This window comes from Phycodurus eques, chromosome 4, assembly GCF_024500275.1.
Source record: "Phycodurus eques isolate BA_2022a chromosome 4, UOR_Pequ_1.1, whole genome shotgun sequence".
In the NCBI taxonomy this organism is placed as follows: Eukaryota; Metazoa; Chordata; class Actinopteri; order Syngnathiformes; family Syngnathidae; genus Phycodurus; species Phycodurus eques.
This window is the reverse complement of record NC_084528.1, coordinates 20,765,293-20,790,457: the sequence shown is the minus strand read 5'-3', so window position 1 is coordinate 20,790,457 and position 25,165 is coordinate 20,765,293. Positions and strand designations below refer to the sequence as shown.

At 40.1% G+C, this 25,165-nt stretch overlaps 1 protein-coding gene across 6 annotated transcripts; it reads left to right on the top strand.

Annotated features, from left to right (window-relative positions):
- The first annotated feature begins 1,900 nt into the window (after nucleotides 1–1,900).
- Nucleotides 1,901–24,340, top strand: drd2l (dopamine receptor D2 like). Of its 6 annotated transcripts, XR_009768422.1 has the most exons (9): nucleotides 1,901–2,125; nucleotides 13,830–14,243; nucleotides 15,557–15,666; nucleotides 17,186–17,322; nucleotides 17,737–17,939; nucleotides 19,239–19,322; nucleotides 20,145–20,496; nucleotides 22,341–22,643; nucleotides 23,469–24,340. XR_009768422.1 is itself a non-coding variant. In XM_061674581.1 (8 exons), the coding sequence occupies exons 2-8, from the start codon at nucleotides 13,857–13,859 to the stop codon at nucleotides 22,580–22,582; spliced, it is 1,512 nt and encodes a 503-aa protein (XP_061530565.1). In that variant the 5' UTR covers nucleotides 1,901–2,125; nucleotides 13,830–13,856; the 3' UTR covers nucleotides 22,583–23,423. The 6 variants fall into 6 exon arrangements, 5 of the variants coding, with proteins under 5 accessions (XP_061530565.1, XP_061530564.1, XP_061530568.1 ...); XM_061674581.1 differs by lacking the exon at nucleotides 23,469–24,340 and having other exon boundaries at nucleotides 17,740–17,939; nucleotides 22,341–23,423; XM_061674580.1 differs by lacking the exon at nucleotides 23,469–24,340 and having other exon boundaries at nucleotides 22,341–23,423.
- The last annotated feature ends 825 nt before the right edge of the window (nucleotides 24,341–25,165 follow it).

Genomic DNA, 25,165 nt, shown 5'->3' with positions numbered 1-25,165 from the left:
TTTTTGTATGAATTTCATCCATTTTAGAAAAATCAAATTTCTTTTTTTTGTCCATTTCTGTAGATATTTGAATGGGACTTTTTTTTTTTGTTTTTTTTCCCATTTGTATGCAAATTTATTTGTAAATTTTGTGGGAATTATGTTTAGTGTTTGTCCATTTGTGTTTTTCATATCAATATTGTGGGAATGTAGAAGTTTTTATGGGAATTTCTGTCCATTATTTTAGTTGGAGTTTGTCTTTGTGGAAATTTTGTTTTTGTTGGTCATTTTTGTCAAATTGTGTGTGAAATGTTTGTGGGACTCTGTCAATTTTGGGGTGATTTGTCACTGGGATATTCTTTGTCCATTTTGGACACATTCTTTTTGTCAATTTTGAATTTCTTTCCATTTTTGTGGATGTTCATATGCATTTCAGTGGGAGATTTTGCCCATTTCGGTGGGTGTTCGCAGAGAATTTTTGATTTTTTTTTTTTTTTTCTTGTGCAAATTTGTCCAATTTTGTAGGATTTTTGGTCCACTTCCGAGGATATATATATACATGTATATATTTTTTAAATTTCTGTTGGCATTTTTGCATAATATGGGGCAAAGTTTTCTCTATTTTTATGTAGGGTTGTTCTCCATTTTGTGGGAATTTTGTCCCTTTTGGGATTTTTTTCCTATTTTGTTTGTTTTGTCCATTTGTGTGTGGGTGTTGTCCCTTTTCTTTGCAGCTCCCTTACCTGTTGTTTCTAAATGAACTCTCTAGCACTCATGTAGGTGGTCTCCTCTTCATCAGAGGGGATTAGGAAGGCGCTGTGAGGACGCAGGAGAGACTCGACCAGCGGAAAACGAAGTTTGGATTCGCATTAGGTTTTTAAACTGTTATTAAATCTTTTTTTTTTTTTTTTTTTTTTTAAGTCTACCGTTATTGGTTTGTATTTTATAGAGACGAGTTTAAAGGATTTAATGAATAGTTAGGATTATTTATGGTCTTGTATCCGCAGAGTATGAAAGGCAACGCGTAAATTGTGCAGCTCACACATGATTTTTAAAAAGCTGTTTATGCCTTTACCGTTATGCAGGAAGCGTACTGTATTTCAGTGGACCACCACAATTTGCTCTATCAATAAGAATTGCCATTACTATGAAGGCATTTTATTTAAATCAATATCTTTTTGAAAATAGGACTTAAAGTTTGGCTGTTTTAGCATGGGAGACATTTACCCATATAAAACCAAGATGAATAAAAAAATGGTTAAATTAGAAAAACAATTACAAGTGTCTTTACTGTTATTGATCGAATTCTATGAATATCCATCCATTTTCTTTACCGCCAGTCACCCACCGTGCTGCCAATTCTACGAATATAAGCCATATAAATAAGATGAATATGAAAATTCCCATTGTCCCAAAGATTCAAATTTCCCGGTGTATTTTTTTAATTAAGAAAATATTACATTTAGGAATGTGTCTGTTATGTGTGTATTAATTAATCAAATATAGTAAATGTGTGTTGAAATAAATCTAATTTGTATCATGCATTTTATTTCTCAAGAAGCTTAGTAAATAACCTTTAAAATAAAATGTGTATATAAAAATTCTCCAAGTTTCCCCCCCGAAAAACTCAACCTTTCCTCTTGTCACTTTTTAGGAATTGAAATACTTACAGTGGTAATTACAACGCTAAGGTATGCTACACGTTTTATGAACTAACATCTATCTATAGGATTACGTGTATATTTAAAATGTTTTAATAACTTCATATAATATTTGACGTAATTAAGAATTAAAACTAAAGGTCGAATAGGGAGGAGTTTCTTCAGCTTGCTCCTGATTGGCTGAGGTGCCTGTCAGACAAGTCACTGGAAGCCCCTCAGGTGTGCTTCGATGATCACAGACACCCCGCCTACCAATATTGCCCTCAGTCAATGACGTGTCAGCTGGTCTCGGTCCCTGTCAACCCTCGAGGCTCCTCACCACGCTTCGCGGAGCCCAGCTCGAGCGACGTGGCGCGGCCAAGGCAGACGGGGGACCCCCGGGAGAGACCCATCACTCCTCAGGGCGGAGGCGTACCGCGGAGTGCCGTGGTCGAGGCTGTTCACCCGGGATGGTGAGAGGAGAGCGGACCTATAGTCTGGAGCCGGTAGGTCCCATTCAACCTATTGAGAAATTATTGTTCATATAATATCATTGTATTGTCATATTGTTACTGAGACGACAGCGTACGTGGTACAACAAAATTAATGCAATATTCACACAATTAATACAGTATAATTATTCTACCTTTCATGCCACAACACAATGTTTTATTTTATTATAAGTTAATAATACAGGAAAGATGACACTTGTTTATTAATTTACCACAGTTGAACCTTTTTCCCCACACTTTAATACTGTATGTTAAATTGACAAATGTTATTGAATAATTTATTTTAAAATAATGGTTCTTTTATTAGTAGTAGAAAAAATATCGGAAGTCAGGGTAATTTAAATTTGGAAAAACAGACAGGGTGTAACGGTGGGTGACTGTTTAGCACATCTGCCTCACAGTTCTGAGGATCTGTGTTCAAATCCTGCCTCGCCTGTATGGAATTCACATGTTCGCCTGTGTGGGTTTGGTTTCCTCCCACATTTATTTTTATTAATTTATTTTATTTATTAGTCAGTATTTTGAAATTGCATCATTGCAAATACAGGCATAAATAAATGAACCAGCAGTTCAGGGTGTGGTCTGCCTTTCTCCCAAAGTCATCTGGGATAAACTCCAATCCAGCTCACTGGTGACCCTCAACTGGATTAGTGCAAGACAGAATGGCTGAATAAATAAATACATATTTATTGAGGGGAACCATGCTGTCATACAACAAACCAAACTATTATGATGTTGGTTGGTCCTAATGCGTGTTTATGGCTGCATGAAGTCTTGTAACTTATCAAGCCTCTTTCAAGGACACGTCAAGATGGTGTGCTCGGGAAGCTGAGGTCAAACCGATAACCTCCTGATTACGAGCCAATAGAACCAGCAGCAAGAAAGCAAACCCCCCCCCCCCCCCCCCCCCCCCCACACCAGCGTCACAACATGTTTCGCAAGCCATTAATCTAAACTCCAGAAGTTTCCAGTTTGCAGCTCTAACCTTGGAGCTGACTTACTGTGTTAGACTTTAGAAACGTCAAACTTTTCTGCCATGCGTCGCCAACACGTAATGACCAAAACTCAAATGCTTTTCAAATTAGCATCTCCATCCCGTCTATTATGCGTAATTCCAATTTGGTAGCGATGGAACAAAATCTGTTGGACAAGTCTGTCTTTGAAGAACCGCTGGCTATGGCCAAAATGACCCTGAAATGGCTGATTCAAACCAAAATGGCAGATTTCCTTAGTCACGATAACCAAAACTGAAATCCTTCACAAACTACTTGCGCCACCTATCTGTCTAATTCATGTCCAATTTGGCCCCTTTTTGTATTGGGAGAATTTTTGTCTATTTTAATTTTTTTTGTCCATTTTGTGGGGATTTATGGAGGCTTTGGTGTCTCATTTTGTGTTTTTGTCAATTTATCAGGGGATTTTTGTGAAAACAAATAATAATTTCTTGTGGGAATTGATTACTGTCTGTATTTCGTACTTAGTATTAGTACTGTATTGTGATTTTTTTTTATTCTTTTTCCTAGTATTTTTGTGGATTTTTTGTCCATTTGGGGTTTTTGGGGCGGGAATTCATAAATTTTTGTAGGTTTTTATCCATTTAAGAGAGCTCTAATTCTTCTCTTTTTTCTTCTTTTAATAGAATTTTTGTTGGTAATATTTAGTATTTTAGTATTGCCAAATGTTTTGTCAATTTTGGGGAAAATCTTTGTCCAAGATATCAAGATATATATATAAGATATATTTGTATAGATATATATACATCTACTCAGGTTCAAGGCAGGACACGCCTCGCTGCATAGACAAATGTCATGTTTCCAAAGAAAAAATGACTCAGTTTGCTCAGTAACTTTGTTTAGTGTTCCTGATATAGAGAAATGTTTGTGTACAAATAAAGTGCTCCCCGCTAACTGGCGCCTAAATCACGTCGCACAGTCTGACCGATTTGGAGAGTCGGTTAGACGCAGACAGCGGTCTCCTCCCTCTCCGTCTCATTTCATTCCACCCGTGTAGTCCAGTTCATACACTCCTACACCTGCACAATCTAATCACCTCGAATACAAGGGCTGTATCCAAAAATATGCCTTCACAGATAGAGGATGATAATGCTCAGTTTTGATTCATCTAATAATATGTATATTATTGTGCTTGCATTTTAACTGGATCATACTGAGAGTTGTTTTGTCATTTGGTATATATATATACACGCACACAGTGGGGCAAAAAAGTATTTAGTCAGCCACCATTTGTGCAAGTTCTCCCACTTCATAAGATGAGAGAGGCCTGTAGTTTTCATCATAGGTATACCTCACCTAAGAGAGAGAAAATGAGAAAAGAAAATCCAGAAAATCACAATGTCTGATTTTTAAAGAATTTATTAGCAAATTATGGTGGAAAATAAGTATTTGATCTACAACAAAAATGATTCTCAATTCTTTGTTTATATACCCTTTGTTTGCAATGACAGAGGTCAACGTTTTCAGTAAGTCTTCACAAGGTTTTCACACACTGTTGCTGGTATTTTGGCCCACCCCTCCATGCCGATCTCGAGAGCAGCGATGTTTTGGGGCTGTCGCTGGGCAACACAGACTTTCAACTCCTTCCAAATATTTTCTATGGGGTTGAGATCTGGAGACTGGCTAGGCCACTCCAGGACGCTGAAAGACCCAGCCACGTTTCATCTTCAATGCCCTTGCTGATGGAAGGAGGTTTTCACTCAAAATCTCACGATACATGGCCCCATTCATTCTTTCCTTTACACGGATCAGTCGTCCTGGTCCCTTTTCAGGAAAACAGCCCAAAAGCATGATGTTTCCACACCTATGCTTCACAGTAGGTATGGTGTTCTTTGGATGCCACTCAGCATTATTTCTCCTCCAAACACGACAAGTTGAGTTTTTACCAAAATGTTCTGTTTTGGTTTCATCTGACCATATGACATTCTTCCAATCCTCTTCTGGATCATCCAAATGCTCGCGAGCAAACTTCAGATGAGCCTGGACATGTACTGGCATAAGCAGGGCGACACATCTGGCACTGTAGGATTTGAGTCCCTGGCTGCGTAGTGTGTTACTGATGGTAGCCTTTGTTACTTTGGTCCCAGCTCTCTGCAAGTCATTCACTAGGTCGCACCGTGTGGTTCAGGGATTTTTGCTCACCGTTCTTGTGATCATTTTGACCCTACGGGGTGAGATCTTGCATGGTGCCCCAGATCGAGGGAGATTATCAGTGGTCTTGTCTGTCTTCCATTTTCAAATAATTGCTCCCACAGTTGATTTCTTCACACCAAGCTGCTTACCTACTGCAGATTCAGTCTTTCCAGCCTGGTGCAGGTCTACAATTTTGTTTCTGGTGTCCTTTGACAGATCTTTGTTCTTGGCCATAGTGGAGTTTGGATATACTATATATATATATGTATATATATATATATATATATATATATATGTGACTTCAAAGAATCTGATAAATTGACAGGACAAGATTTATGAGTAAAATATTTCTTTCCCAACATTTTGCCTTCACAGTGTTGAAATAAGTTTAAAGCCGTGACTGTTTCCTCTAAGATTAACACTGCAAGTGACGACGTACAGACTCGCTAATTGTTGCCAGTCAAGGCTTACTGGAAAAAAACAAAACAATTTCGTTCCTTTTAATAGAAGGAAGATTAAGGTTGAATGAATCCATCCCCCTCTCACTGCGCATGCTTCAAGGCTGCAGTGATGGTGGGGGCAGACCGCGACGACTTGGAGAATGTGAGGAGATATGAGGAGCGAGCCATGTTATTCAAGACAGAATAAGAACTTCAATCACAGAGCATCAGATAACACTGGTGTTGGAAGCACAGTAAACTAGAAGGAATGATTGGTTGCCCACCTTTTGTAAATGCAGCACCTGTTCTCAGTTTCACTTAGCAATATGAAATTTGGTAGGCGTGTCTGTCATATGTAGACTGACAAAGAAAAAGTCTCAAGAAACCATGCCTGAACAAAGACTAAGTCTGGCATTTTGCTGTATTTATCCATCCATCCATCCATCCATCCATTTTCTGAGCCGCTTCTCCTCACTAGGGTCGCGGGCGTGCTGGAGCCTATCCCAGCTATCATCGGGCAGGAGGCGGGGTACACCCTGAACCGGTTGCCAGCCAATCGCAGGGCACATACAAACAAACCAACCATTCGCACTCACATTCACACCTACGGGCAATTTAGAGTCTCCAATGCATGCATGTTTTTGGGATGTGGGAGGAAACCGGAGTGCCCGGAGAAAACCCACGCAGGCACGGGGAGAACATGCAAACTCCACACAGGCGGGGCCGGGGATTGAACCCTGCATTTCAGAACTGTGAGGCTGACGCTCTAACCAGTCGCCCACCGTGCCGCCTGCTGTATTTATTTATTTATTTACTGTGATTGGCTGGCAACCATTTCAGGGTGTACCCCGCCTCCTGCCCGTTGATAGCTGGGATAGGCTCCAGCACTCCCGTGACCCATGTGAGGATAAGCGGCTCAGAAAATGGATGGATGTATGCATTTATTTTTTTATGTATTTATTTATTTTGATCGGTCATTTTGGCCTTTCTTTCCATTTTCCAGTTTTTGCTCATTTCTTTTGTGATTACAAACTCCCTCCAACCCACCCCCACGTCAGTTTCATTATGCAACATCAGCCACAACTGAAAAGGCAGCTGCCATTGTAGAGTAAATTTTGGCCTATCGTTTCCATTTTTTAGTTTTCACCAATTTTATTTTTTAATTCCCAAAGCCAGTTTTTTTTTTTTTTTTTTTTAAATCCCCAAAGCCAGTTTAACTTAGCGCCGTGAAAAGCTATCATGAGTAGACTCACAAAAAAGTCTCAAGAAGCCATGCCTAAAAGTCACAGGAAGCCTGACAATTTGTTTTGACGTGGAGATTTTAGGGCCAATTTGGCCATTTCCAAGACACCCTTCAAAGATTACAAAATTATACTTAGACAATAAGATATGGAAAAAAATGGGTTTTAGTTTTTGTCATTGTGCCTGGGCAGAGCATGGAAGCAAAGTTTGATATCTCACCATACAAGGCCATGCCAACAGTACGATCATTAATCATAAACTGTAGTCAACAAGAGATGTTAATGAAACATTTATATTTTGCTGCCTCCCCAGTGACAATACCATTAGAAATGAATGTGTTATTCTTTTAATTAGTCATCCGATAACGTGCATGTGTATGAAAAGAGCGAGCCACTGACTAACAGCATATTAACGAGCCGCTGCGCTGCTTCACTGCGCTGATTTATTCATCAAGAATTGATTGTGCAGGGTAGCTGGTGTTATCCTTACAGGTGACGCCAGCGTTAATAAATGGGTGGAAATTGCAGCACAATTGCTAAGCGCTAATAGGAAACTAGCTGGACGACTTTGTTATTACAGGTATGAACGTCGTCCGTTTCAAGTCGGGCTGCTCGTCATAGATCTTTTAATAGCAGTACAGAAAATGAATGTATGGCTGGATAGGAATGTGATTTCCTGGCCTTTTTGTTCCCCGAGTCCATGCATTTTGTACAAGTGCGCCAGGGAAGAATAAATGATGGACTGGAGGTGCAGCTTGAGGAGATATTCTCACTCTATATTCAAGATAAATGATGATAAACGAGCAGCAAAAATTCACAAACAGATGTGCTCCCTCCTGGTGTGCCAAAGTCAAAGTGTCATGCCTGTCAGAGGTAATAACTAAACATTTCCATTTGCAAAAAAAAAATGCCACCACGACATAGACACAGATAAATATGCTAATAATCTGCACACCTAAATATGCTAACATACTGCATACAAAACTAATATACAGCATATGCAGCTGCTAAAGTTGGCTGCTGCTAAATTAATATGCTTACATTCTGCATACTGATTCGCTAGAGTTGAATGCTGTTCATTAAATAGCTCAACATCTCGCATATGTTAATATGCTAACATACAGCATACAGAATTAATATTCAGCATATGGAGCCGCTAAAGTTGTCCGCTGCTAAGTTAATATGCTAGCATTCTGCATATTGAGTCAGACGCCTCTCAGTAAATAGAATAGAATGAAATAGAATGTAAAACCTTTTTTTTGTCATGATGCACATGCACGATGAGATTGAACAGCTAAAGTTAGACGCCGCTAACAAGTATAGATGGTAGAAGTAACAGCATAAGTCAGAGATTTTTCAGTAAATATGCAAAAAAGATGCTCAAATACGGCAGAAGTAACAGGTAAATGTAGACACCTCTAAAGTAAATATATTAACATTCTGCATGCTTAAATATGCTAGCATACTGCATAGATAACAGAAATTCGACATCCATGAAATTAGCGTTGGAACTGACTGAAAATATGAGCCGTCATGGCGGGTCATAGTCAGTCAGGGTCAACAGACCTGGCCAGTTGCACGAGCAAAAAGTGTGTCTGTAAGATGACCAATTTACTTCAAATTGGGCGGATACATGGAAAAGTATCTAATAAATGATGTGTATGCATTTCAAAAACAGGGTTATTCACATAAACGTTTTTGACGGTGATGTTGTCGACTGTAAACTGTCGACTGTCGCCTGTTCTCCCTCGTCATTAATCATTAATCGTGTATATTGGTAAGGTTAAAAACGCGACCGCCGTGAGACCCGGAAAACAGCGGTTCGGCTGCCACTCAAAATGCGTGTTGAATGACCACTTTTGAGAGCCATTATGCTGCCGATGTGCACATACCAATTTTCACTTTTAAATTGGTTACTTTCTATTTTTACACTTGTATGATTGCCTTACCGTTTTGTTAAGTGATTTTATTTTATTTTTTTTAGTTCATAATGGATTCACCCTGGTGACAGTTTCCATCCATCCATCCATCCATTTTCTGAGCCGCTTATCCTCACAAGGGTCGTGGGAGCGCTGGAGCCTATCCCACCTATCTTCGGGCAGGAGACGGTCACATCCTCTGTGAAGCTAATTGACATGAATTATTAAAACAGCTTTGCGAAGACACTTGTTTTGTGGCTTTGCGATGTGGTTGTACTACAAAAAAAAACAAAAAAAACATCAGAACGGCATCGTTGTGGTAATTGACAAGGTTACTTTAAATGAGATCAAAGAGCATGCAGACTATAATATTTCCCACACCATCATTGTTCCTCAGAGCAGATTGAGAGTTATGATTAATGTTTTATTTCACAGATGGCTGAGCTCAGCAAATGTAGCGAGAAGATCTTTTACCTAACACGACCTGACACTTGAATTGTGTGTGTGTGGGGGGGGGGGGGGTTGTTTTTCCACATGCTGTGTATATACAGCATGTGGAAAACATGACATCATATTGACCTAATGACCAATGTGCACAATTTAGACAATATCACTTCGCATGACAAACCAGATAAGTGAATGTTCCATGAAAAAGTCAAAAATTATGAAGATGAAACTGTTAAAAAGGCAATGATCTTTTATGTGTTCCAAACCAAGTCTAACCTGTAAGTCAGATCAGTGTGAAGATCTGTCTGTCGTTATTCTAAAATGCAACAATGGGAGTTAACGATGCCATTTTGGCTGCTGCGTAAATATGTAAACATTAAACATACAGTGGGTACGGAAAGTTTTTAGACCCCCTTAAATTTTTCAGTCTTTGCTATATTGCAGCCATTTGTTAAAATAATTCAAGATCATTTTTTCCCTCATTTTTTTTTTTTGCTGATTTATTAAAAAAGAAAAACTGAAATATCATACAGCCATAAGTATTCAGACCCTTTGCTGTGACACTCATATATTTAACTCAGGTGTTGTCCATTTCTTCTGATCATCCTTAAAATGGTTCAACACCTACATTGGAGTCCAGCTGTGTTTGATTATACTGATTGGACTTGATTAGGAAAGCCACACACCTGTCTGTATAAGACCTTACAGCTTACAGTTCATGTCAGAGCAAATGAGAATCATGAGGTCAAAGGAATTGCCTGTAGAGCTTAGAGACAGAATTGTGGCAAGGCACAGATCTGGCCGAGGTTACAATTTTTTTTTGCTGCACTTAAGGTTCCTAAGAGCACAGTGGCCTCCATAATCCTTAAATGGAAGACGTTTGGGACGATCAGAACCCTTCCTAGAGCTGGCCGTCCGGCCAAACTGAGCAATCGGGGGAGAAGAGCCTTGGTGAGACATGTAAAGAAGAACCCAAAGATCACTGTGGCTCAGCTCCAGAGATGCAGTCGGGAGATGGGAGAAAGTTCTAGAAAGACAACTTAATTCTAAGTGGAATGTGTGGAGAAAACCAGGCACTGGTAATCAATCACCTGTCCAATACAGTCCCAACAGTGAAGCATGGTGTTGGCAGCATCATGCTGTGGGGGTGTTTTTCAGCTGGAGGGACAGGACGACCGGTTGCAATTGAAGCAAAGATGAATGTGGCCAAGTACAGGGATATTCTGGACAGAAATCTTCTCCAGGGTGCTCAGAACCTCAGACTGGGCCGAAGGTTCACCTTCCAACAAGACAATGACCCTAAGCACACAGCTAAAGTACCGAAGGAGTGGCTTCAGAACAACTCCGTTTTTGAATGTCTCAGCCAGAGCCCTGACTTAAACCGAATTGAGCATCTCTGGGAAGACCTGAAAATGGCTGCCCACCAACGTTCACCATCCAACCTGACAGAAGTGGAGAGAATCTGCAAGGAGGAATGGCAGATGATCCAAATCCAAATCCAGGTGTGAAAAACTTGTTGCATGATTCCCAAAAAGAATCGTGGCTGTTTTCGCTCAAAAGGGGGCTTCCACTAAATACTGAGCAAATGGTCTCAATACTTTTGGCTGTGTGATATTTCAGTTTTTCCTTTTTAATAAATCTGCAAAAAATTCAAAAATTCTATTTTTATTTATGTCGATATTGGGTGCTGTGTGCACATTCATGTGGAAAAAAATTTAACTTTAAATGATTTTAGCAAATGGCTGCAATATAACAAAGAGTAAAGATTTTAAGGGCGTCTGAACACTTTCCATACCCACTGTAAGAAGCCACTAAGGACAGATGTAAATATGCTAACATTCTACAGATGGAACGACTAAAATGGAGACGCCACTGAGTAAATACTACTATGTACTTATTATTATTATATCGATGCAAATGCTATAATTTAGTTGATGACTAGTATTTCCTAGTGTATAAAGTAGATGACCAGAGTGAATTCGCAGTCTGTATTTTTCCTTATTGAAATAATTTCACGTAACTAAATTTGTGGTGGCAAATAAACTTTGATCTTTACAGCATCAAATAATAATACAACCCCAATTCCAATGAAGTTGGGACTTTGTGTTAAACTAAACTACAGATATATATATATATATATATATATATATATATATATATATATATCATCATCATCATCAGCCATTATCTATCCACTGCAGGATGAAGGCTTCTTCTTCACGTTTCCAACTACTATGACATTTTGCAATTTGTTGCCAGTGTATTCCGGTGTGTTTAATGATTTAATCTTTCCATCTACTATTAGCTCTTTGCCGTGGTCGCTTTGTGTCCAGTGGTATCCAATTGATAGTTTCTGTGGTCCACCTTTTGTCAGCTCTTCGGGCAACGTGGCCTGCTCATTTCCATTTAAGGCTTTTTATTTTTTGAATTACGTTGGTAACTCACGTCTGCTGTCTTATTCAACTGCATCTTTTCATGTCACAAATGCTTATTGTCATATATTTTCATATATATAACCCCAATTCCAATGAAGTTGGGACGTTGTCTTAAACATAAATAAAAACAGAATACAATGATTTGCAAATCATGTTCAACCTATATTTAATTGATTACATTTTATTACACTATAACGATAAGATATTTAATGTTCAAACTGATAAATGTTATTGTTTTTAGCAAATAATCATTAACTTAGAATTTTATGGCTGCAACACGTCCCAAAAAAGCTGGGATAGGGTCATGTTTACCACTGTGTTACATCACCTTTTCTTTTAAAAACATTCAATCAACGTTTGGGAACTGATGACACTAATTGTTGAAGCTTTCCCATTCTTGCTTGATGTATAGCTTCAGCTGTTCAACAGTCCGGGGTCTCCATGGTCATATTTTACACTTCATAATGCGCCACACATTTTCAATGGGGGACAGGCCTGGACTGCAGGCAGGCCAGTCTAGGACCCGCACTCTTTTACTACAAAGCCGCGCTGTTGTAACACGTGCAGAATGTGGTTTGGCATTGACTTGCTGAAATAAGCAGGGCGTCCATGAAAACGACGTTGCTTGGATGGCAGCATATGTTTCTCCAAAACCTGTACGTACCTTTCAGCATTAATGGTGCCTTCACAGATGTGTAAGTTACCCATGCCATTGGCACTAACACAGCCCCATACCATCAGAGATGCTGGCTTTTGAACTTTGCATCCATAACAGTCCGGATGGTTATTTTCCTCTTTGGCCCGGAGGACACGACATCCACAATTTCCAAAAACAATTTGAAATGTGGACTCGTCAGACCACAGAACACTTTTCCACTTTGCATCAGTCCATCTTAGATGAGCTCGGGCCCAAAGAAGCCGGCGGCGTTTCTGGGTGTTGTTGATAAATGGCTTTTGCTTTGCATACTAGAGTTTGAAGTTCCACTTACGGATGTAGCGCCGAACTGTATTTACTGACATTGGTTTTCTGAAGTGTTCCTGAGCCCATGTGGTGATATCCTTTACACATTGATGTCGGTTTTTGATGCAGTGCCGCCTGAGCGATCGGAGGTCACGGGCATTCAATGTTGGTTTTCGGCCTTGCCGCTTACATGCAGTGATTTCTCCAGATTCTTTTCATCAGACCTTTTGATGATATGGTGGACCGTAGATGATGAAATCCCTAAATTCCTTGCAATTGTACGTTGATGAACATTGTCCTTAAACTGTTCGACTATTTTCTCACGCACTTGTTCACAAAGAGGTGAACCTCACCTCATCTTTGCTTGTGAATGACTGAGCAATTGAGGGAAGCTCCTTTTATACCCAATCATGTCACCCACCTGTTCCCAATTAGCCTGTTCACCTGTGGGATGTTCAAAACAGGTGTTTGATGAGCATTCCTCAACTTTCTCAGTCTTTTTTCCTACCTGTCACAGCTTTTTTGGAACGTGTTGCAGCCATTGTGAAGCGTGAGGTCAGCCACGATTGTGAAGCGCATTCTCGACCATGGGCCTCATTTTGGCTTGGGAACTTTCCTATCTGAGTGAAATGAGCCGGAAGCCCTGGGAAGCTGGTCGTTCAATCAGATTGCAGCGGGGCGTGTCCTGCCTAGAACTCAAGTGGGATTTCAAATAACACGTCCCTGTGTAACGTTAGCCATGACTGTGAATTGTCACGTTGGCCATGTTTGTGGAGTGTGTTTGTTGATGGCCATGTTTGTGAAGTCTTTTCCCATGTGATGTCGGAATGTTTGTGAAGCATCATGTTGACTATTATTTGTGCAATGTGATATCATCCATGTTTGTCATCCGCCTGTGTCTCAATACTTTAGTCCTTGCAAAAGTGTTGTATTTTCTGTGAAAAAGCCAATCTTGTTTGGTGTTTCTGAGTCTGAAGTCATTTTCACTAGTGTCTTGATAATGACCCTTTCATTTCCTTCTGTGTCAAGCTTTCAATTGTGTGCACTGCCGACTTAGAAAAGAAGATAACGTTGTGCTTCTTCTCTTCCTTTGTGTCATCACTTTTCAGAAAAACCATGCCCACTGATGCATCACCATGACTTCTCACAACAACTCTGCTCACATGTCCTCTCCTCCTCCTCCTCCTCCCCCACCACCACCACCGCCCTCCTCCTTACCGCTGTCAAGCCTCCATCTCAACTCCTCCTTGACCCTGGCCTCCACCGCCCCCTCATACATCTTTTTGACATTGCCTGACAATTGCAGTGGCGCGGTGTCCACGTCTTCCTCGCCGCCATACAACTTCTACGCCGTGCTGCTAGTTCTGCTCATCTTCTGCGTGGTGTTCGGCAACGTGCTGGTGTGCGTGGCTGTGTCGCGGGAAAGAGCCCTGCAGACAACCACCAACTACCTCATCGTTTCCCTGGCTGTTTCCGACCTGCTGCTAGCCACCCTGGTCATGCCTTGGGGGGTCTACCTGGAGGTGAAATGGCTAACACTCACACACAATGTTCCCACCAATATGGTCCCCTCACCTTTACCTGGTAATTTTTTGCTAGGCAGACAAAAGCCAAAGAAGCTCAACACACTTGCAGCTGCACTGAGCAGCTGTTGCTTGGCTGCCTATGTGGGGCAGAATAATTTGTGCCCTAAAGTTCAATTTACTATCATGTTCACCATGCTGTTTCATTTCCAAATGATTTTTAAAAAACAAACAAAGCCTAAAAAAAAGCTAAAGACACTTGCTGATATTGTACTGAGCAGCTGTTGCTAGGCAGACTATGTGGAGCAAAATCATTTGTGCCCCAAAACCCTTTTTTATTTATTTATTTATTTTTGTATATTGCATACACAATTGCATTTACTAGGTTGAATTTGGGGCAGAATGCTAAAACACAAAACAGAAAGTCAAAATAAAGTTAGAAACACTTTTTCGCCATGCTGTGGTCATACATAAGACTCACAATTTCCCTCTCAATATGTTCACCCTATTATTGCCTGGTCATTTGTTGCTAGGCAGACTATGTGGAGCAGAATCATTTGTGCCCCGCAGTCCATCACGTTCACGATGATGTTTGTTTTCTTTCCAAACGGATAAAAATAACACACAAAGCCAAAGAAAATTCTAACACACTTGCAGGTGCTGAGCAGCTGTCACTAGGCAGACTATGAGGGGCAGAATCAAATGTGCCCCATGAATCAATTTACCATCACGTTCACCATGCTGTATTCTTTCCAGAGGACTTGGAAAACCACACAATGGCCAAAGAAAAGCTTAGACTCTCTTGCAGATATTGTACTGAACAGTTGATGTGAGGCAGACTATGTGGGTCAGAATCATTTGTGCCCCATAACTCGATTGACCATTCACCTCCCAAATTCCCAAAAAATGCATGTTAGGTTCATTGAAAACTCCAAATTGTTCATCCGTCTGAATGTGAGTGTGCATGCTTGTTTGTCTCTCGCCTTAATTTGGGCGTAAGCTTCAGCTCACCCGCCACTGTAATGAGAACAGAAAATTGAAGGATGGACTTTCTCCCATCTGAAGCAATTAATTTGAGGAGGGGTTGTCACTGGAGTTCCCGTAGAAGTGAATTATTTTGAAATATGAGTGTTAATAATTGAATGCGTCATATTTTGGCTGACAATGAACTATTCATGTTAAGGGACTAATTAAAAAAGTTCTGGCAGGAACATTGTGTCACTTAAGGAGCATTACATGGTTAAATAGATAGATAGATAGATAGATAGATAGATGGATGACACTTGTGGAGGTAATTGCGCGTGTGTTTGCAGGTGGTGGGCGAGTGGCGCTTCAGCCTGATCCACTGCGACATCCTGCTGACTTTGGACGTGATGATGTGCACGGCCAGCATCCTCAACCTGTGTGCGATCAGCATCGACAGGTACGCTCGCTCAAGCTCACGTTTTACTCGCTTTTAAAAACGATACTCAAGTTAGTCTTGTTTGAAAGGCAATTAGTCTTGTTTGAAAGGCAATTAGTTAGTTGCCATTTGAGAGAGGGGTGACGCATGAAAGATAGTCAGACATTGGACACACGTTAAATATTTTAATTTTAAACTTCGTGTTGCGCATGTGAAAATTAATACAAACAAATAAAGTACAATCAAATACAAATGATGTTTGTGGTTTCGAGCTCCCCTGTGAACACTGTCCCCCAGTGTCCCATAAAAATACACTTATACATGCCTAGGACTCTTTTACAGTTTCGACATTCCCCTTTGACCCTTTAAAAACCGACAGATGCATGTTTCTGCAGGAACCTGAGCAAATGTGGTGGAAAGACAGACAGTTCTCTGGATTGTTTTACGCTCCCTCGTTTACAGTTTCCAATGTGCTCTAATAAAATGCAAACTTTTATGGCATGTAGAGTTTCACAGTTGCAGAATTCCCACCACAATCATTTTCCTTGATTTAACACACAAAATCAATTTTGGTAAACAGACACGGTGGACCCGCAACAGTCTCAGTGTACACAAACTTTGTAGTGTCTGTTCAAAAACAATGACATTTTAAAAATATTTTCATTCAAAAGTCATCAAATTTCAGGTTGAAAGGATTACATTTAAGGTAATTCTATTGCTGTCAATTTGATGCAAACACTGTGTAAGAGTTAAAAGAGCTAACAGCTCGTGAGGGCTTATTTTTCAGCGTGAGGTGCCTTTTAATGGTGGTTTTCAAACTTTTTTTTACCAAGTACCACCTCAAAAAATATTTGTCTCTCCAAGTACAACTATAATGACCAACATTAAAATACAGTAGCTTAGTTGTAGTAGCTTAGGTGTTCATCAAAAACAGGGCAGTAAAAGTATATTTAATATTATTGTAAGCCACTGTAATGTTATGCACAGTTTGAACAGCAACATTGCGCTTAAATATTGGAAAATTAAAAAAATCTACTTAAATAATAATGAAACTAAAATGTACTGCATATAGTGAAAGTGAAACACAAATTACAAAAGGACTGAAAGCAAACAGTTCTTTTTGTGCTTAAAAGTTAAATGCAACTGAACTGTAAGCCTAGCTAATAAATATACTGTACTGGATTTAAGAAAATAAATAAGTTTTAACCACCACTGTAACATTATGCACAGTTTAAACATTTCATTCTGTATTTATCTTATTTTTATTTATTTTTTTGCATACCACTAGAGAAAGACCGCTACCACTAGTACCGCACTGTTGAAAATAAAGGCTCTATAAGAAATAAAGAAAATGATTAAATAGCCTACCAGTGGTGGCTAAAGGGAAAAAAAAAAACTTTTTGCAAGGCATATGTGAAATGTACTTGTGGAATAAATCTTTTCATAATCTGAAAAATGTTGAAACTACAAATTTGAATGAATGAAAATGAATAAAGCAATAAAATCAATATAAAATGATTTATGTGTGTGTGTGTTGCAGGTACACGGCAGTGGCCATGCCGTTGTTGTATAACACACGCTACAGCTCCAGAAGGAGGGTGGCACTGATGATCGCCGCCGTCTGGTTCCTCTCCTTCGCCATTTCCTGCCCGCTGCTCTTTGGACTCAACAACACTGGTAATGCAGAAAACAGGAACTTTATTCATTGATTTTGAACGTCGCTCCCTACCCAATTTGTTTTGGAGTTTTGCATTGACCGCAGACGTTTTATTCGGTACCTACCCAACACAATCATATTATCACACAACTTTTAAAAACAATACATTTACATTCAGACGTTAAGATTTTTTAAAAATTATTTAGGTATATTTTATATTGAACTTTTATGTGCAATACATTTTAATTGAATCATTATTTAAGTACAGTTTCTTATTTTCCTTTTTTTAAGCACAATGTTATGGTTTAAACGGTGCATAATGTTCCAGTGGCTTTACAAAAGTATACATTTTAGATGAAAAAAAAATTTCAAAAGTTTGAGCAGCACCAGTGTAACGAGTAGAGTTGATAAAAGTGTGTTTTCCTGTTCTCCAGCAGACCGCGAAGGCACCACGTGCAGCTTCGCCGACCCAGCCTTCGTAGTGTACTCGTCGGTGGCGTCCTTCTACGTGCCCTTCATCGTCACCCTGCTGGTGTACGTTCAGATCTGCGTGGTCCTGCGCAGACGCGGCCGACGCACAGCGCCCCCGCGCAGGCACAGCGGGGCCGAGGCCTCGGGGCTACAGCGGCCCAGGAAGGTAGGGGGAAAAGAAAGCCCTCCTTCCTCGCCTTACCTCCACCACAGGGCTTTGTTTTGGTGGCCGTTATGTTAGAGAGTTAGTGGGCTAATAGAAAAACTACTTGACAGCTTGGGTCAAGGTAGAAATGGGTAATATTGTATCAAAAATGGTAATCGTATCAATATGATATATATTGGTGATTTACGTATGTGGCAATGATTACGTGATGTAGTGCTTTTCCCGTTATTTTGCCAAACACAAGTATAATAATTTTGTTTTTGATGAGATATAATGGCAGCACGTTGGCCGACTGGTTAGAGCGTCAGCCTCACAGTTCTGAGGACCCGGGTTCAATCCCCAGCCCCACCTGTGTGGAATTTGCATGTTCTCCCTGTGCCTGCGTGGGGTTTCTCCGGGCACTCCGGTTTCCTCCCACATCCCAAAAACATGCATGGCAGGTTAATTGACAGCTCTAAATTGCCCATAGGTGTGAGTGTGAATTAAATTGACAAAGTTTATTGAGTAGTTTATTTTAAAATAATAGGGTTTTATTAGTAGTAGTAAAAATATTGGAAGTCAGGGTAATTTTAATTTGGAAAAACAGACTGGGTGGCACAGTGGGCGACTGGTTAGCACATCTTCCTCACAGTTCTGAGGATCTGTGTTCAAATCTGGGCTAGCCTGTGTGGAGTTCACATGTTCGCCTGTGTGGGTTTTCTCCGGGTACTCTCTCCATCCATCCATCTCCTAGTGAGGAGATGGATGGATGATCCATCCATTTTCTGAGCCGCTTCTCCTTACTAGTGTCGCGGGCGTGCTGGAGCCTATCCCAGCTGTCATCGGGCAGGAGGCGGGTACACCCTGAACTGGTTGCCAGCCAATCGCAGGGCACATACAAACAAACAACCCTTCGCACTCACAGTCACACCTACGGGCAATTTAGAGTCTCCAATTAATGCATGTTTTTTGGGATGTGGGAGGAAACCGGAGTGCCCGGAGAAAACCCACGCAGGCACGGGGAGAATATGCAAACTCCACACAGGCGGGGCCGGGGATTGAACCCTGGTCCTCAGAACTGTGAGGCTGACGCTCTAACCAGTCGTCCACTGTGCCGCCTACAAAATAGATATGGTGGAAATTCAGACATTTTTATAACATAATCATTGCCTTTTCTGTTTCTTTGATTATTAGCAGACATTGTCTTTTGCTACTGAAATGGGCCCAAACATTTTATACTGTACATACGTGTGACTAAATGCCTTCCACAAAACCAACAATGGAGGTTTGGTTCCCAGCTTGGTCATTTGTGTCTTGTAGAATAAATGTACCCAGCCAGAGGACGTGAAACTGAGCACTTTGATCCTAAGGCCGTCCACTGCGGCCCCCGGGCGCAAGCGAGTGGTGAGTCACGTAAAAGTTCACGTTTTGGTTGTTTTGCAGTTTTGTCAGTGAGAATTACCGGAAAACTGCCCAAAACTTTGTAAAGGGAGACACAGACACGCCAAGGAAGAAGCCATGAAATTTCGATGCAGATCTGGACAAAGGTGCAGAAAGATTGCTTTGTTATGTTGTTGAGATGTTAGCGGTTCATATTGTGGTTTTTGGGCAAAAACATCACATAATCTGCAGAATTGAGGGCCCTAATACATACATTTGAAACATTTTTGGCTGCAATTTTTGGGTTATTTATTTTATTTTATACTAGTCTTCATGAAACTGAACATTTTTGGTAGACTTTTCTTTTTTTTTTTTTTTTATCTTGGTGCATTTGTCGGCAAAGTTCCAGATTGAATTTAATGCCATTTTGGGCAGTGATTATAATTTATTTTATTATTTTTATTTTTATTTTATCAAATTAAAACAAAGGAAATTATTCCAATAATTGTTTTTAAATAATTGTAATATAATAATAATAATAATATAGCCTACCACGGCGAGTTAGAACTAACTGTAATCCATAATAGGTGGTTTGGATAGAGGGATGATGGAAACAGCCGCTGGTCCTCTTTCAATCACTTTATTGAACAAACGGTAACAAAATACAGTAAAGGCAAGCACATTCTTGCCGAGCTACCGACGGCACCCACTGATGCTGTCACTGTGGGTTAGGGTCAGGTAAGGGTTTGGGTTAGGTTAGGTTCTGTTTTTTTTTTTGTTTGTTTTGTTTTTCTTCTGTTTTCCGTGTACGTCAACTACACTCTGTTGTTGTTATTGTTATTGCAGACGCTGGTGAAGGAGGCGCTGGTGCACCCCTTGGATGTGGAACCAGGTCGCTTCCTGCCACAGACCGAACAGAGTTTAGCCGCGCCGCCCGCCGCCCAAACGTCTTCGGCACACCCGGGCCGGGCGACCATCTCGCTGTCTATCTCGGTGGGGCCCGCCCCGGCCCACCCGTGCATGGTGACGCGCTCGGCCCTAACGCCCCGCCCCCCCACGCTGGAAGACGGCATGCGGGGCCGCGAGACCTGGCGGGAGCTCGACGGTGGCTGGACCGGCGTGACCAAGGACAGGGCCAGGGGGAAGATGTCGCAGCAGAAGGAGAGGAAGGCCACGCAGATGCTCGCCATTGTGCTCGGTGAACACACACACACTGCAACGCAAATAAACACACGTCATTGATTGGGTTAAACAAGCACATAGCACTACAGTTTCCTGATTTCTTTTTTACTTAAAAAAATTATGTAGAGAATTTAAAAGTTTTTTTCAATTATCCATTTCATCAAATCACTATTTTCATTTTCATCTTCATCCATCCGTCCATCCATTTTCTGAGCCGCTTCTCCTCACAAGGGTCACGGGGGTGTGCTGGAGCCTATCCCAGCTGTCATCGGGCAGGAGGCGGGGTACACCCTGAACTGGTTGCCAGCCAATCGCAGGGCACATACAAACAAACAACCAGTCGCACTCACATTTTCATTTGTATTTTAGTTGCATTTCTGTGTTATTTTACATTAAAATATAAAATTTTGGTAGATATTAAATAAATAATTTATTTTAATTTGTAATTTGCTTTTTTAGTCATTTTATATTATATATTATAATTTTATTAAATTTTTGCTTTTTAAAAAATATATACAGTATTTCAAATGGATTTTAACTATTCATTTAGTCAAATCATTATTTATATTTGTATTTTACATTAAAATGACAATGTTCGGTACATATTAATTTAAAATTAATATACAGATGCAAAATAATGATTAAATGAAATGAATATATTTGTATTTATTTTATTTGACACAAAACGGCAAGCCCAAATAGGGAAAAAGCTGAAGAGAAGAAGATTTTATTTTACATGAATCTGGCATCTCTTTTTTGCTAAGCATTATGTTATTTATTTTATCTTAAAGGGGAACAAAAATACATACTAAAATGGTCACTTTGATATGAAATAAATAAAATGTAAATGAAAAATAATGATTAAACTAAATAAATATCTTTAAATTTATTTAGTTTTTACACGAAATGGCAACCCAGAATATGGAAAAGGCTAGGAAGATTTTATTGATTTTTTAACACTAAACTAGTCATTTTTGGTAGTCATTCCTTATTTTACTTTTTACTTTTATTTGTATATTATTTGACATGAAAGTACCCATTTTTGTAAGGCATTTTCATCAACCTTTTTTCATTTCATCTCCCTGTGCCTGCGTGGGTTTTCTCCGGGCACTCCGGTTTCCTCCCACATCCCCATGCGTGGTAGGTTAATTGACATTCTAAAATTGCCCGTAGGTGTGATTGTGAGTGCGAATGGTTTGTTTGTTTGTATGTGCCCTGCGATTGGCTGGCAACCAGTTCAGGGTGTACCCCGCCTCCTGCCCGATGATAGCTGGGATAGGCTCCAGCACGCCCGCGACCCTAGTGAGGAAAAGCGGCTCGGGAAATGGATGGATGGACGGATGGATGAAAGTAAGTGAGCATTTCACGAGGGATTTTTGCAATTATTTCATTTCTATTTTATTTGCATGAAAACAACAATAGGAATACTTTTGTATTATTTTATTTGACATCAAACAGATGATTGCTGAATTATTAGTACTGTATTATTGATTCCCGATCATGGCCACAGCTGAGTGATGTCAATCCTCTCGTTTGAACAGAGGGTGTGTTGACTTTTTATATCCACTGTAGCATCCCTTCATTTCCTTTGTTATAGTTGTATTATTGACTGTGTAGATTGTGTGAATAATAATAATAATAATAAATACATCCTATAAGTTAAACATACTATACTACTGTTTTTCTTAATTTTCCTGAATTAACTAATTCCTAATTTTGGCAATGGGTGCTTGAGTACCTGCCTCCAAAACTGTGCATGAGCTAGAACGTGCATGTTAAGATGTTTTTTGTTTTTTTTTCACCCTATGAGGTGTGTTCATCATCTGCTGGCTGCCTTTCTTCCTGACGCACGTTCTGAAGGCTCACTGCGCCAGCTGCTGCATCTCGCCGTCGCTGTACAGCACCGTCACATGGCTGGGCTACCTCAACAGCGCCGTCAACCCCATCATCTACACCACCTTCAACGTGGAGTTCCGCAAGGCCTTCATCAAAATCCTCCTCTGTTGACCGCGAACGGTCTCCGACTCCGACCTCGGACTCCGTCTCGTGAAAATGAAGTGATCGTCAAAGGACGATACGAACACACACGGATGATCGATTGAAGAACATTTTGACAAGGACGCAAGCTGAGGATTGATTGATTCTCAACGGTCACTTCATTAGGTACACCTATACCAGCGTTTCTCGGTTTGTGGTGAAGTTCTTTCCGATGAATGTACAAAACCATCACATCGCAAACACTATCAGCAACCAAATACATGGCACTTATGGACAAACCAGTGGATTTTTTCCCCCAAAAAAAACATTCAGTTGTATTTAACTTTGAAGTACAATACATTTGCAATTGATGTTTTTTTTTCTTTTCTTTTTTTTGTTTGTTTTGTTTGAAACCTGTCCTGTTCAGCTGTTATGGCCTTGCAGAATGGTGGATCTCTATGGCTTTGTGCTGCTACAGTTTTGCTGTGCAACAGGGGAGTTTGAAATACTCCCTCTGCTTATTTAAAATATATATAAATATATATATATATATATATAATTCTGATGTTTATTGAAAATTCAGCCAAACGGAAAAGGGTTTTAGGGGACAGACAGAGGGATAAGTGGACAAGAGAACTAGGGGTAAGAACCACAGCAGAACAATAGTGAGACAGTCTAGATATTTGAACACAAATAACCTTACAACAGTCATTTTTAGATGTGGGGTGGGGGGAATACACCTGGTGAGGAGATGCAATAACTAACCAAGAGAACAAGATAAGAGAAGACAGAAAAGGGCAGGACAGGATATGGGAAAATGAGCAAGGCAGTGCTATTGACGAGTGGTGCGGTGGGATTCTTTTTTTAGTGTCTGCACACCTGTAAGAACCTGTGAGTTGATATGTTAGTATAACCTGTGTTGTTGTTAGTGAACCCAGCACAAGTCATTAAAGCCTATTATGTGTCTATTTAACTTATTAGTGAATGAACACCATATCACATGCATGTTAGGATGGAGTTTCTGAGCCGGCATATCGAGGAAGGGTGAGCATCCCCCCCATCCACAAGTGGGGGCCAAGTCAGCAAGCCCGTCCAGCAGGGGACTCAACCAGGGAGACGCCACCGACGGAGATCCCGAGCCCGACCGAAGCAGGCGTAGGCACCGTACCACCGCACCCCCACGCCCCACCTCCCCCGGAGAGCATGGGGGCCCCACCAACCAGCAGGAGCCAGCAGCCATCCAAAAAACAGTCATAGCCCCCCAAAGGGAGCCCATGTCAAGCGCCCCATCGTGAGCAAGGACGGTGAGGGCACCAAGAGAGGGGAGAAGAAGGCGGGATCCACAGGGGGGGGGTGACCCCCACCCCTCCGTGGCCCGACAACCGGACACAGGATGCAAAATATTATAATTCAATCGTTATCTCAGTACAGTCAAGAGTTTTTTTTTTAATTTTAACGATATTTAAGAACAATGTTTTGTTTTGTTTTTACTTTCAAAATAGGAGTATCGTAATATAGACAAATGTTAGCATGTGTGTTGTAATATGTATGTTATGTATTGCACAATAATCTGTCATAACATTGTGGTTGTCATTCACGCCGTTTCTAATATTTTGGTTACAAGTGTTACAATTTATACATATGTAATTAAGTGCATTATCATTTTAATTTAACTTGAAAGGAAACGTGCTTTTTTCCTCCAGTTTGGTTGTTTAATTTCAAATTTGATGTGTGTAAAGGCAGTCCAAAGACTCAACTACAGTATTTGTATACTGAAGTACATTTTTACATAATGTGTACCGTTTCAGTACATTTTGGCAGCTTTATGGTCAGAATTCATGAGATTTTTATGAGATAAATGTAACCATACACATTTAAAGAGAAGCCGTATTTTTTTTTTTTTTGGCGTCTATTTGTGTGATGCAACATCGCAATTGTGTCACAATTGCTTAAAAGTTACATAATTATCTAAATAAAAAGGCCAAAATAATAGAATTAATTGAATGTATTTATTTTTATGACTTAACAAACAATTAAATTGAATGAAATCATATTTTTTTAAAGTTAAATACATTCAATTAATTTTAATATTTTGGCCTTTCTATTTAACTGAGAGGTTCAGAAAAAAAAAAAGGAAAAATCTCTCAGAGTGATGCAGTAAAAAAAACAAAAAAACCTATAATTTTATAATCATATCATACAGATTATATCTTCTAACCATAATAGATAAATGTGCGGCAATCAAAAGTGAGGCTCAGTGTCATAAGTGGTGCTACGTAAATATGATTTGTGGGCATATTTCCCCAAATGTCGCAGCGTCGTGTTCGACTTCATACAACGTCAACACATGACAAATGTCACTCGCGGAACGTCTTCCTCGTCTTCTCGGAATTTTATGTTTTCATGCATAATTCCTTCAAGTACCCGATCATTTTGCTCACAGCTGTCACTCGAACGCGTGCCACCTCTGTGATGGACAGGCAAGGACAGATGGGACTTTCTGGGATTTGGGTTGCAAAATTCAGGCCCAAACACAGTTTTACTGAGCAACATGAAATTTGGTAGGTGTGTCTCATACAAGTAGACCCACAAAAAAAGTATTTCAAAGTCATGCCCAAAAACACGATAAGTCTGTCATTACTAAATCCTCTTTCACACAAAGTCAATTTGTGAGTAAATTTAGATGAGATCATCACCATCTACTTTTT